We start from the raw sequence: 13,655 nt of genomic DNA, 5'->3' as shown, positions 1-13,655 counted from the left end.
TCTTTAAACTAATTATTTTGCCCATTCAGTTTTATGCAATCTATTTTAGTAAGTTCTTAAAATGTTAAATAACGTCCGTAAACTCTCTTTGATTTTGTGTAAAGAAGAAAAGATAATTATGGATTCATAGTGCTGAACTTGGATATGAACTTCTAGGGGACACTTAAAAAGTTTTTTTAAAACGAAAAATTAGAAGAATTGAAAATGAGTGCAGTGGATTCGGGAGATGTCAACTTTATGATTTATCTTTTTATTCTTTTTGCGTTTTCTTCCGAATTTGGTGGATGTTTTCGTCTATAATTTACTTAAACATCAACAATAAGTATATTATGCCAAGAAAAAAAACTCTCAAAACAGGCTACATTAGCAGTTGCTCCCAAACAGACTGTTCTGGGTGGACCCGCGGGGTGGGTACAGGGTGCCCTCTTCCTCATTTCCACTCTGAGCTCCATTGGATAGCGGTGGCATTTTGGTTTGGGTGGGGAATCATATAAAAAAGCAGCTCCGACCTGCGCCTGTTTGTTCGAAAGCTGCAGAGTAACGGTTCTGCACGAAACAAAAGGAGTGACAGCACTTAAACCTGTTTGTTCTTTTCAGCTTTTGAAACATTTCTTCAAAAATGAACAGAATTCTTTGCGGCGTTTTTGCACTTGGACTGGTTCTCGCAGTTGGTATGTCCTGGTTGTTTTCTCGAATATATAGAAACATCAATACATCACCTATTGTGTGCATTTTAATACCTTTGTGGACAGTTAGTTACTTCGCGTTAATTAATCTGTAATCAGGATTTTATACTCTTAATATTTTATATTCTCAATATTAACGACCCGAAATTATCTTTATAGCTGTCATGTTACTGCTATGTATGTTTTAATGCAGCCAAATAGTAGTACGCTTAATATACCATATATATATATATATATATATATATATATATATATATATATATATATATATAATCCATTTCTAAAGTGTGATTTATGTGACAAACTTGTTTACTAACGGGGTCCTGGGCACACCCAGGATTACGAATATACGATTTAGTTCTTGAAGAAATAACGTTCTTAACTTTTCCACCGATACCGTTACAAATTTCGGATTAATCAAAACGTGGTTAACCTATTCCACTACCAGTTAACTGCTGTTTAATGAGCCATCCGTCCATTCATTTTCAACAATAGCATATCCAATATAGGATCGCACTTGTATACAGTACTTAGAATGTACACTCAGCTTAAGAAATCCCTTATCCCTTGTTGCCCTTTAATAAAATACAGCTGCGAGGAATCTTGGTTAATTCAACAAACGTTCAAAAGTCCCCTCAACTTCCTAAAATAGGGTAGAGAAATGTATAATAAAATAACCGAGTTATCCAACCTCCTACACATGCCTTATTTGCGTTTGCATCCGGCTCAAACTTGGAGGGGGGCTGTCGTTTTCTGTGCATTTACTGGAGAAAAATTGGAGCGTGTTTTCTCATAGTAGCCAAGTGCAGAAAGACACTGGTTACCAAGGGCGTAGATTTAGGTTAGGAACATGTCTCTACCAATATTGTGGGAGTAATGCGTGTTTAACCCTTGAGGCTGATTTGGTCCCTACCAATGACGGAACCAAACCTGCGCCCTTGATGGATACAGTGGTTTACATTGATGAATGGAAGTATTTGTTTGCTAAATATTATTTATCAGACATCCCTTTCGTTATTGCTAAAAACGTTCAAATATAGGCTGATGTATATGATAGTCATAGTTTGTAAGTTTTCTATTGTGTATGCTCTGAAGAAATTATTGGCTTGACTATTTCGCAAAAAATACTGTTACCGTTTTGGTTGGGTGCTTATGAATTACGGAACTCACTCAGGTATTTGGTAGGCCTATTTCAATAGACGGTAGACGGTATTTCAATAATCGGTTATGCAAGATGGTTGAAGGAGTAAATATGGTTTTCTGTAATATTGATGACGCGTTAAACCTGCTGTTGCTGAGAAGAGTTCATAATCGTTTTGTTAAACATTGGGATGAGTTCAATTGTGACGTTGTATTTATTCAGTATAAAACAAATATTACTCTTACAATTAATAATAGATGACAAAATTCATTCTGAAGTCAGCTATCACAGTACAAAGTTAGACACTTCTGTTATTAACTTTCAACGCTATTTAAACATGTTTACACAGTAGTTGTTCATCATACAATCATATGTACTTACTGCTATTCTGTGAAATCTATTTCATTATTTGCGTACCTGTCCGATGACATTAAAATATGACTCATTGTGTACGTTTCCTAGATCCCTCTGTTGTCCAGTGTAAACGTAAAGTGATTATTAAACATTTAATAATGTTGGCATTTATGTATTCTTTTCGAAAATTACCACCAGAGGTCAGTAATGTATTATGGTTACGTTAATTGTCACTTAATAGTTGTGTAATACAAAAACTTGTCGATATAGGCTACAACATTTTTTCCCCTGAGTAATGTCATTGAGCTACTGGTAGGCTACATTAGAATGATTTACTCTGAGCTATTAGTTAAGTTCTCCCCAAACGAGCTTGATGGGCCGAATGGCCTCCTCTCGTTTGTAAATTTCTTATGTTCTTATGTTCTTATGTACACTTCTAAAGATTCTGCGCAAAAACCTTCTATGTAAATATTATTATTCAGATATAATACTTTGACGTCATCGTTGATAGAAAGTAGCGTGCTACTACAGCGCAAGGGGGCAGTGTTGGCCCTAAAAACAGTCGAGCGGTTCTTCCATCTCCCCGACCGTGCGTTTAGACACAGTACCAAAAACAATTTCTACATAAAAAGCAGACGGTAATTAAATAGGTGGCTGGATATAAGGATATGTACAATGCACGGCTTGTCCAACATTAACCGGCGTATGCCATTCATTTATTAGTAAAATTACTTTACACCCCGCAACCAAATATCTAAAAATACCAGAATAACGTTGTTGGTTGAAATACCGTAGGCCGCCGTCGGGACGGTGTGAACCGCCAAAACCTACGATGTTAAACGTTTTCTTTGTATACGACCTACACCTAATAATAACTGTGGTATAAGCGGACACTTGTCCAAGCTGAGCAATATACATTTTTCGATGTTTAATCTGGTTTTACAGCTGCATTATGGTAAAACCGTTTATTGAAATCGGACATGGAACAGGGGTATGAAGTATGACTGGGCTACAAGTGAATCGCATGAGTAAATCATTTTGGTATTTAAACACAGTCCGCAGTTCATGGGCTAATGTCTAAAGCATTGTTGTCCAAGTGATTTAGTATCAATTAATTCGCTTTTATAGTTATCGTTATGTAACGTTTATTTGAATTAAAGTTAATGTTTAAAGTAAATCAATTGTGCATTTGTTTACTATGATTTGCACTTTGAGCTTACGGTTTTCGAAAATGAATCACCCTTCAGATTCGAAAATTGGACAGTGACGTGGTACAAGGTTTTGTAATCTTAAATGGGTGTAAGCACCTTGAATTGTCTATCGCTATTTTTGTTCTGTCCTATCAGAACACATCGCTTAATATTTGAATTAAGCGTTTTCTACCTTCAAAAAATACTCAGCAAGTAGAAGTTTCTCCGCAAAGTGGGAACCGTTCATTTGGGGTTTGTACAGTACATTTCTTAGAACAGACAACCCTGCATTCTGAAGGAGCGCCACCAGGAAGTCGACAGACGTAATTGGTTTTACCGACTAACTTGAAAATGCCGCGATGCTGCCTTGTGAAGATCTGAAATTCATTTATAACTAAATAACCGAATTGAATATTAAACCTATAGGGCCTATACAATATACAATGTTAAGCGGCCAATTTTAGACCGAAATTAGTTCACAATGTCTGTAGTGTTTTTCCGTAAACATACAAGCTGAAGAAATGGTTATTATGGAATGTGGATCCAATTCCGCAGCTGTAGCAGGGGCTCTGCTTTAATAGCCAAGATGCTTGTTTCTAGAATAATGTTCTGAATCCCCAAGTGGTTTTATGAGTCACTTTAGAGGCGTCAGCTAGGCAGGTAAATGTGAAAGGGGTTCAGTGTATAAGTATAAAGAGAGAAACTTAAATTTACCATTTATTTAGCAGAGTTTATCCAGAGTGAAGTACAACTGAAATAGCAGCGTCAGACAATTGTTGAAGCTATTGGGGGGTTAAGGGCTCAACGGTGAAATCACACTGTCAACCATGGGATTTGAACTGACAACCCTCTGATATATAAAAGAGTATATCTGCAGACTGCCTAGATGTCTTTTGGAACAGGTTTAGGATCCTAATTGGTTTTGAAAAGGGACACGAAGAGCTGTGGTATTAAACGTATGAGGTCTTATTAGTCTTTTAGCCTTAACCAGCGGTGAAAGTTCAAATCTAACGCACTGCAGCGTCGCAGCACCTGTTTGGGGGCATTCTTATGCCATAGAGGGCTGGAGCCTTAATGGGTCTTTAAAGCCGAAAAATGTTATGTGAGAGTAGATGGTCACAGGCCTGAGCTGCACCCTGCTGATGGTTACAGGCCTGAGCTGCACCCTGTTGTTTGCATCAACCCCTTTTACATCTTGGTTTTCCCCGACAGACGATTTTGGTGTTTCCTGTTTCAGCAATAGGCGGTCCCAGAAGAACCTTGTGACTATAGAATCAAGATATTTGTTTTCATATATATATATATATATATATATATATATATATATATATATATATATATATATATATAAAGCTCATCTTGCACAACGCTTTACCTTTTGTGTATGGGTTCCATGATGTTTTGGAAGAGTATTGGTCGGACTACATTCTTTTACTGGAGGGTAAACTTTTGAGGAAATTTACATGCATTATTTCTTGTAAACGGCATTTGATCCGTCTGGAAGCTTCCACTAAGATCTCAATGGCCAACGCCAACAAGGTTAACTATTTGGTAAACTTGGCCTTCACCATGATGTAATACTTTAGCCGGCTAGTTATTTGTTCAAGCGTGAAGAATTTAACTTCGAAAATGTTTTTCAGATTAATTTTTATTTATTTACTGCTATTAGTGCAGGTTGTTGCTGATGAAACAGACAGAATTGCTGCAGGGAATTATTTTCATTTGTCCCATTGTGCTAAGGCACATGACAGGTTCTTTGTTTATGGTGACAGGGTTTCCAGAGTGAAGCGTGTGACTGAAACCACGCACTTCATTAAAGGAATGTATCTGCAAAGGCGTTTTTCAGGATATGCAAAGACACATTGCTGTGTTGCCTGGGAGTTTGCTGTTTTGGCATTTGAGCTCCTGGCCTTGACATTACAACGTGTTTCTTTGTTACACTTGCTCATGCTTTTACATAACAGATTTTGGGAGCAGTATCTATTTATTTCCAGAAGAATATGTCAAAAGCAGAACGCTGTTGCATGTCTCTGTGGTCTGAAGCTTCAGTGGGCTGCACTGCAGGCTGAATACCCCTGGATTCGGGGTTTGAATTTTGTCTTATACTCCGCGTAGGGTGTGTGTGTTTGTCCACAGCACTTTTACTCCACAGTCCAACCACCTGTGATCCATTGGGTGAACTGGCATCTCTTAATAGCCCATTGTATATATATGTGTGTACTTTCAGTGGGCTAGCATTCCATTCAAGGCGTCCCCTGCCTTGTGTTATTTGGGATAGGCTCCAGCTGCAGGCCTGTACTGGTGAAGTAATTGGTCGATATGTGCTGGGTGGCTCTTGCTATGACTCACCTGTTGAGTCCTAGTGGAATGTCACCCTTCCACTTGTCTAATCAGAAGCGTCTTGCTCCCTCCATCATCCCAGGGTCTTTTGTTGACTCTTAAAGCAGAAGCGTCACATCAAGACTTCCCCAGCTTTCTAACTCTCAACATTCAAGCCATGCAAATGTATGCCAAAGTATAATATGAACAATTTAATTTTAACTGGTTAACTTGGGCAATGCAATGTTATGGAATCATCTAGAGTTTTAGAAACACAGGTGTGTTCATGTATTTGGATGAGGAAAGGTGAGACATTTCTGATTGTTGTAACATTTTGTTTTTTTCCAATTTAGCCCAAGCCCAACTGCAGTGTTACAAATGTGATATTGGATTTTTTGGTGCTTGTATTACCACTACAACCACTTGCCAAAACAACAACGAGATGTGTTTCAGCGGCGTTGGGTCAGCAGGTAAGGAAATGGGAGGGTTTGCTTTGTATGACGTCGCCTGCAACGACCTTCAATAAACATTTTCTTTTGTCTCTCTCCAGCATCATTCATAAAACTCAGCATGAAGGGGTGTCTCGCAGTGGGCAGCTGTAATCAGACGTCCGACGTGGCATTTGGTTCGAATAGTACAATATACAAGATGACTAAGACCTGCTGCTCGACGAACCTCTGCAACCTGGCTCCCCGGGGAGCATATGGCAGCTTCCTCTCCATCGCACTGGTTACGCTGACTGGAGCCATGATCACTAAGGCTTTAGTCTAAGCTTGCTCATTCCCCCCCATCCTCCCTCCACACACAAACCCACCACTCTGTCTGGCCCGTCAAATCATCCATAGGATTACACTGCCTTCTCAGTTTAACTCCCAGTAATGCACAACTGGTAATGTAACAGACACACAATAACTTAGCAGCTACATTCATTGACCATGTACACATTTAGCTTAAAAACTGACCCTTTAATGGTTAGTTTTGTGCCAAATCCAGTCATCTGAAAGTTTACAGACCAATGGTGTATATGTTCTCTTGCATTGACTGTACCTGAAAAGGTTTGTTACACTCAATATGTAAAAGACTATCAACCATCATTCTTGGTTCCGCTTCTGGTCTCTCGGAACCTAGTCAGGATCATGTAGGGTTGCATATGTAACCCTTGCAATACTGCACTGACTCTCACCACCACAAGTTAGAAAAACAAGTCCTGTGCAAACGGAAACAAAGTTTTATGGTGTTCATGTGACCACAAGAAGTGTAGGCTATGGTAGACTTATGGAAAGTGTAATTTCAGGGAACTTAATGTTAAATTTATACTACATTTAACTTAATCTTTAAATATTTAACAAAAGATTTTCAACTAAAATGTACTCATCACCATCTCTTTCTTGGCAGAAGAATACAGTACTACACCTATTCTGTCTTTGTTGAAAGTTTCTGTAAGTGTATGGGAGTGGTTGTAGATGGGTCTTCAGGAATTTAGCACATTTGGGAAGGTTTTTCTGGGGCAATTTCTACTTAAGGAGTTTGTTGAACATGGATCGATTGACTTTTCATGGAACTGCCTACTGTGTTTGACATTTTAACTGATTTTAATCAAATGGGAAGATGTATAGTTTCCTAATGTCGGTTTGCTGGATTGTCAAAATAAAGACTTGACAATGACCCAAAAATGTGTTTTTTCCATTTTTCCCTCTGCCTGTTAATCTCAACCACTAGAAATCAAGACTTGTGGAGTGTTCGTGTATTTTTATGTTTTTTTCAGGAAGTTTAATATTTAACTCTTCTTTCACTCACTTGCTCCATTCCATGTGTCTCAAAAATTCCCACCATGAGGTGCTTGCAATGGAATGTGCAAAAAAAAAAGCCTCCAGAAACACTGCAATACTCATAGTATATGTAGTTTTTGACAAACCAGTTTAGCTGCAAATCATTATTCATAAAGAGGTATTTCAGTCACCATTGAATCTACCCGTCTAGTTTCCATAATTGCAAATCTAATACAGTTGCCTGGAGAGGATGACAACATGCACATAACTGGCCATTAGCACAATGTACAAACCACCTTTTTGTTTTTTGAAATACTCCCATAATTAAGCAGTGATATTGAAGAAAAACATTTGTTATAATGAACCGAAGCGTTTTAGAAATCATAAAGATAATTTAATTAAAACAGTTTTAAAATGACCCAAAATGTGTTTTTTCCATATTTCCCTCTGCCTGTTAATCCTAACCACTAGAAATCAAGACTTGTGGAGTGTTCGTGTATTTTTATGTTTTGGTTTTTTTTTGCAGCGAGTTCAATATTTAACTCTTCTTTCACTCACTTGCTCCATTCCATGTGTCTCAAAAAATTCCCACCATGAGGTGTTTCGAATGGAATGTGCAAAAATTCCAAGCCGCCAGAAACACTGCAATACTCATAGTATATGTAGTTTTTGACAAACCAGTTTAGCTGCAAATCATTATTCATAAAGAGGTATTTCAGTCACCATTGAATCTACCCGTCTAGTTTCCATAATTGCAAATCTAATACAGTTGCCTGGAGAGGATGACAACATGCACATAACTGGCCATTAGCACAATGTACAAACCACCTTTTTGTTTTTTGAAATACTCCCATAATTAAGCAGTGATATTGAAGAAAAACATTTGTTATAATGAACCGAAGCGTTTTAGAAATCATAAAGATAATTTCATTAAAACAGTTTTAAAAAGATGCCTCGATTTATAATGTTGATGTCGACGCATTTTCAGCGTTGACGTCATCGACTACGTCGACTAATCGCGGCAGCCCTAGTACTAATATTCAAATATGTTGTTCACACTTTCACACTAGCAGGTTATATTGCATAGTGATGATTCATCTTTCGAGATTATTTTTGATTTATAGTTCTAGCTTGTCAGGAGGTGTCCGGGACAGCATGAATCAGGCACGTAGACAGGTAGTAAAATTATGTGTTTTAACTCCACCCCTGGTTGGCAAAATCCACGGAGGGATATTCCATCTCTCCCCTCAGTTCCGGCTACGGGCCAGGTATGAATCAAGGCCAGATCCATGCAAAGGCAAATTGCAGGAGGCAGCATCTTTAGATGGAACGCTGACTTAGCACGCTGCCTGCATCCTTGCTCTGACACACGTCTCTGAGACCAAGTGGAATTTGGGGGCCATTGGAATGAATTATTTTAGCTTGTTTGGTCACCCATTCAGCATCTGCATCAGAATAAACCTGATGGGCCCAAAACATTCAGTGGGGGGCACGAGTGGGTAACCATGGTAAAGCTCTACAAGTCACGTGTGTTTTAATTGCTCTTTTTTAGAATCTTTGGGTGATTATTTTTGCAGGCCATGATACCATCATTAAACCCTAAGAATAGTGGCACTTAAATGTGTCATTTAAAATCAAACTTTTAATTGACTTTTTCATATCTGTCTTGGAAACAATATGTCGTTTGTGATTCAATTCAACTCAATTCAATTTACCTTTACATAGCACCTTTCACAACAGAGCGACCCCACAGTGCATTACATGGGTGTGCTGTGATGCACTGCAGCATCATTAAGACAGAATAATACAAAATCAGGGAAAGGGGAAGACCAAGGAATAAAAGAAAGTCATATGACACTGCTGTTGTGGTTATGTGTTGTTTAATTTTTGTAACTTCTAGCAGTGTTTTAATTAATCAAATTAAAAATGTGACGGGGTCCCCTGCAGGACTGCCAGCGATTATGTATCTAGAAAAAGGTTTTGGGTTTCATTTCCTCGCCGTGGTTCTCACACGCAACTGCACGTTCCCTCGGCAGAACCGGTTTAACTAAATTGGTTATTTCCTACTTTATTCATCTCATTTAATAAAAACATAATTATAGTTACTAATTAGATTTGTGGAATGAGTGTAATAGGATTAATTGCGTTAAGGGACATATGCAATGGGCATTACACCGAATGTAAATTAAAGTGATATATTACACTTTAAGCTCCAATATGTAACATGGCCAGATGCCGTTTCTGCAAGCGTCCAAACTCAATCTAAGCTAACAGCAGGGCTGCGTAGAGACCTTTCGCGGGGAGGGGGGGGGGGTTCCCCTTGATAGATTATGCGTGATCGTGAGTGAAAAGGGGCACACAAGACCTCAAAAGGGCGATACTTTCGGTTGCGCAAAAGGGCAAGCGAAGTGCTCAGCCCCCCCCCCCCCCCGCCCCACCCCCCAGGTGCCCCTAACCCACGACGTCCCTCGGTAAAACATTAGTGTTAATCTGTTGCGTTATGTTTGATAGTACGTTAATTTTCAACCAAAAGGAACAGTGAACAGTGATAGGCTACTATTTTATTCTTGTTACATATTTTACATATCTGAACCCTCCCCATCATTGTTGCTCATTCAATCAGTTCTAAGGACTCCAACCTGTTAATCTAACCTTTACAGATGCATATTGCGCAATTTTACGCCTCCCACCTGTCCTATATAACGACGTTACACATTGAGTGTCCATCTCTCCACTTTCAGCGTTCAGCAACGTCATTTCTTTTAAATCGATCACTATTTGATTTTTATTTTTCTCTATAGAAATATTTGCCAACTCTAAACCAAGATGAACAAAATTATTTTGGGATTCTTTGCAGTGACTCTTTGCTTTATTTTTGGTAAGTTAACCTGTTCTGTTCTATTGGTGGGAATTTTACACTTGGTCATTTACGCATAGGTGCCCTTAATCACTGTTTTGACGGCTAACATGATTAAGATCCAATAATTATCCGATCCTATATTAAGAAAACCTCTCTCTAACACAGCTTCTTCTTTCAATCCGTGCTTACTTTCGTTCCTTAAAGTTCTTAGAAAGCATTGTGCTGTTAAGTAACTGTCTTTTGGGCCCGTAATCTTTTAAAATAATATTAAAGGACATAACAATTGTACACTTTTGCTAACAGCGATATGATTGCGTCTGGTAAAATGATTAAATACTCCATATGCTATGCTTTTGCAGAAACTGAAATATTTAATATTTAATACTAAATATTTTTTAAATATACTCGTGTTGGTTTGAGTGAAAGGGAGTTGGATATCAAGTGAACACGACATGCAAAATGATGGATCAGATTTATTCCCGCTTTCTACTTTACGTGGAACTGTCTGTAGTAAAGACATCGAAATACAATCACAACAATAGCAGCAGTTATTAAAAATGGTTTCCGAAGTGACTCACCGCGGGTGATTAGTTATACTAGGACAGAGATGCTCTTAAAGACTCGAGTCACTTCCAGGTAACAAGGACGTTCATCACTATACATGCACTATGCTCCGCAGGCATTAATCACGGTAGCCTACTTATTGATCGATTTTTAATTGTGAAACCTAACACTGGAACAAGCTTGTCGCTTAGAGTGATATTACGTGGTGCGCTATCGTAAGTCACAGTTAAGTCATATTTAAGCCCGAAATAGTTAAAATAGTGAATCGAATATGAAAATGCCAATGTGAAATGCCGGCTGTTGCTTATAGAATAACAGAGGATCAGTGTGAGTAGCGTCTCACGTAGGGTGAACTCGTTCTTTGAGGAATTTTAGGTGACTCGCGAAATCATGACTAAACCCTGGGAAAAACCCGTCACGTTGGGGTCGAGCTACTGACGACTGAGACGATTACACAGTAGTGTGTGTGCATTGTATGCATGGCAAAAATAGATTCCATGAAAAAATAGAGAAAGAGAGCTGATCTTTTTCATATTCATTCTTAAATTAAGGTATTATAACTATGCTTTCTTGTATAAAACAGTGAAAGACATTTGGTATTAAATTAATGTTTGTGGATATTGTATGAGTAATTTATTCCCTGCAGCATTGGATTTTCAGACAAATTCTAAACAGCCTTTACAGACTTATGGTTTATAAATTCTGCTTCCTGTTATGATTTCTATTGTCCGCAATGTTCTCGTTAAATGTTCTGTAAAGTGTTACATAAAAGCTTGAGTGCTGCAAATAATATGTCATTCTTTCTTGCTCTCTCAGCGGAGTCCCTGACATGTAACACGTGTTCACTGGGTCTTTTTGGAAAATGTCTCTTCTCTTCCACAACGTCATGCCAAGCAGGGCAACCAACATGCTACTCCGGTGTAGCAAGTAAGTCAAATTAACACCCGTCGCCTCACATTGACACGCACACCTATGCAAGTTATGTTCGTGTTGCACAAGAAGATTACATTTTGCGTCATGTAGCCTAGCATTACAGCAGTACAAGACTAAATTCACATGTACAGTATTTTATTTAGCAGAGGCGGAGCAGCACACTATTTCCGCAAAAGCAGGGTCAGACAACGCCAAGAGCAATTAGGGGTTAAGGTGAAATCACTCAGCTGGGCATCAGTGTCCTAACTCACTGAGCCCCCCCCACACCAACCACTGGAGTAATCGAAACATTTTGTCATAGGATACAACAGTAGTAATGTATACTGTCAGATGGTTCAGAGTATGTTTTTTGAATTCACTTGTGCTTCACATGTTAGTCCAAACAAAGGGTTATTTTGTTTTGTTTTGTATGTGCCATGGCTTGCAAACTCAGTACAACAAACAAAAAGAACATACATTTTCCACAGATGATCTGGTACAGATTAACTAACAGCACCGTTTTTTTTTCTCAGCATTCTCAGGTATCTCCGGCTTCAGTGGATTCAGTAGCCTTGGCTGCTCGGACACAACCAACTGCAACAGTACCACCAACTCCACCGTGTTTTTTGCCACTATCAATGTGGTGAAGACCTGCTGCAGCACAGACAGCTGCAACCAGCTGAGCGGGGCCCCCTCTGCTGAGCTCTCCCTAACTGCTGCAGTCGGCGCCGCCCTTGTGGCATCCGTGTGGAATAGCTGGTTGCACTAGATTTTGCTTCATTGTAACTCACACTGTTCAAACAAAAGATAGAACAGAGGGAGGGGCTTGAGAAATGTTGAAACTCCTCCCTGCAACCTATTCTTCCTAAACCAGTTTCTGAATCCTTTATCAAAAATATTCACCACAGCATCCCACACTAAGTTGTACTGTCACCGATTTCTCATATGATCCACTCTCAGCTGGCTTTGTATTAACATGCAGGTCTCTGGTCACTAATGACCAGAAGGAAAATCACTCCATGGAGGTCAAAATGATTCTTGTAGCACTCATCTAAGTCATATATTAATATATACAATTACAAGATGATGAGAGGTATTTAATGCAATGCTAACTCAGTGATTCCAATGTGATTGTTTTTTTTTAATATAATGTAACTACTACTATTTTCTGGGGTCTGAAATCTATAACTGTCCAGTTACACAAATCTAAATCTTCCATGGTCAATGGATATGTCTTTGCAATTATAACTGTACATTTTTGAGAAAGCCTTTTGCTTTATTATATTCAAGTGAAAGTGCAAGATCAAAGATACACACCAATAGAAACAAATGACTCCTTGAACCTTTGACAGTTTTAACAATAAAACTGAAATGTATGCATCACAATGTTTTCTGTATTTTTTCGTAGGACCATCTCTTGCTATGGTTGCTATTAGATCATTTAGGACTGAGTATTTTTGCCATTTCTCACAAGCAATCAAGGGAAACTTTACGCACATAAAAAAACATTATTTTGATGTAAAACAAAATAACATACTCCAGTTTAAAGACATTTTGTATTATTATTCACGTGAATTTGCACAGAATCAACTTCATGCATAATATTTATAGAACATTTCCATTCCAGATGTCTAAAGCTGCCTTCAAACTTATCTTTTAGTTGTTCTTTTATGCTAAAATTCTGTGCTAAAAATGACTAAAAAGTAATTACTAAATTACTAAAAATTACTAAAAACCCAAGAAACTTCCCAAGAAATTTCTGTGGTTTATTTAGAATATTTTTAATGTGTGAATACTATAATTTAATATCTCACCTTGTGTTTAACAATGATTGTCACTGTAACTGTCCTGGAGCAGGTA

The 13,655-nt window shown here is 38.3% G+C and overlaps 2 protein-coding genes across 2 annotated transcripts; both read left to right on the top strand.

Moving 5' to 3' along the window:
• Window positions 1-506: 506 nt before the first annotated feature.
• Window positions 507-7,363, top strand: LOC111842810 (sperm acrosome membrane-associated protein 4-like). Its single transcript, XM_023809823.2, has 3 exons — window positions 507-671; window positions 6,044-6,160; window positions 6,241-7,363. Exons 1-3 carry the CDS (start codon window positions 620-622, stop codon window positions 6,459-6,461), a joined length of 390 nt encoding a protein of 129 aa, XP_023665591.1. The 5' UTR covers window positions 507-619; the 3' UTR covers window positions 6,462-7,363.
• A 2,803-nt stretch (window positions 7,364-10,166) lies between these two features.
• Window positions 10,167-13,181, top strand: lye (lymphocyte antigen-6, epidermis). The gene is made up of 3 exons (XM_072705900.1): window positions 10,167-10,337; window positions 11,700-11,810; window positions 12,329-13,181. Exons 1-3 carry the CDS (start codon window positions 10,286-10,288, stop codon window positions 12,562-12,564), a joined length of 399 nt encoding a protein of 132 aa, XP_072562001.1. The 5' UTR covers window positions 10,167-10,285; the 3' UTR covers window positions 12,565-13,181.
• Window positions 13,182-13,655: the final 474 nt, after the last annotated feature.

Source organism: Paramormyrops kingsleyae, chromosome 23, assembly GCF_048594095.1.
Source record: "Paramormyrops kingsleyae isolate MSU_618 chromosome 23, PKINGS_0.4, whole genome shotgun sequence".
In the NCBI taxonomy this organism is placed as follows: Eukaryota; Metazoa; Chordata; class Actinopteri; order Osteoglossiformes; family Mormyridae; genus Paramormyrops; species Paramormyrops kingsleyae.
This window is presented reverse-complemented; position numbering and strand designations above follow the sequence as displayed.

Excerpts from the sequence above, each read along its gene's own strand:
- LOC111842810 (XM_023809823.2), top strand. The coding sequence starts at position 620 with ATGAACAGAATTCTTTGCGGCGTTTTTGCACTTGGACTGGTTCTCGCA. Across the intron at positions 672-6,043 it reads TGGACTGGTTCTCGCAGTTG|CCCAAGCCCAACTGCAGTGT; the intron begins GTATGTCCTGGT and ends TTTCCAATTTAG. Across the intron at positions 6,161-6,240 it reads CAGCGGCGTTGGGTCAGCAG|CATCATTCATAAAACTCAGC; the intron begins GTAAGGAAATGG and ends GTCTCTCTCCAG.
- lye (XM_072705900.1), top strand. The coding sequence starts at position 10,286 with ATGAACAAAATTATTTTGGGATTCTTTGCAGTGACTCTTTGCTTTATT. Across the intron at positions 10,338-11,699 it reads GACTCTTTGCTTTATTTTTG|CGGAGTCCCTGACATGTAAC; the intron begins GTAAGTTAACCT and ends TTGCTCTCTCAG. Across the intron at positions 11,811-12,328 it reads ATGCTACTCCGGTGTAGCAA|CATTCTCAGGTATCTCCGGC; the intron begins GTAAGTCAAATT and ends TTTTTTTCTCAG.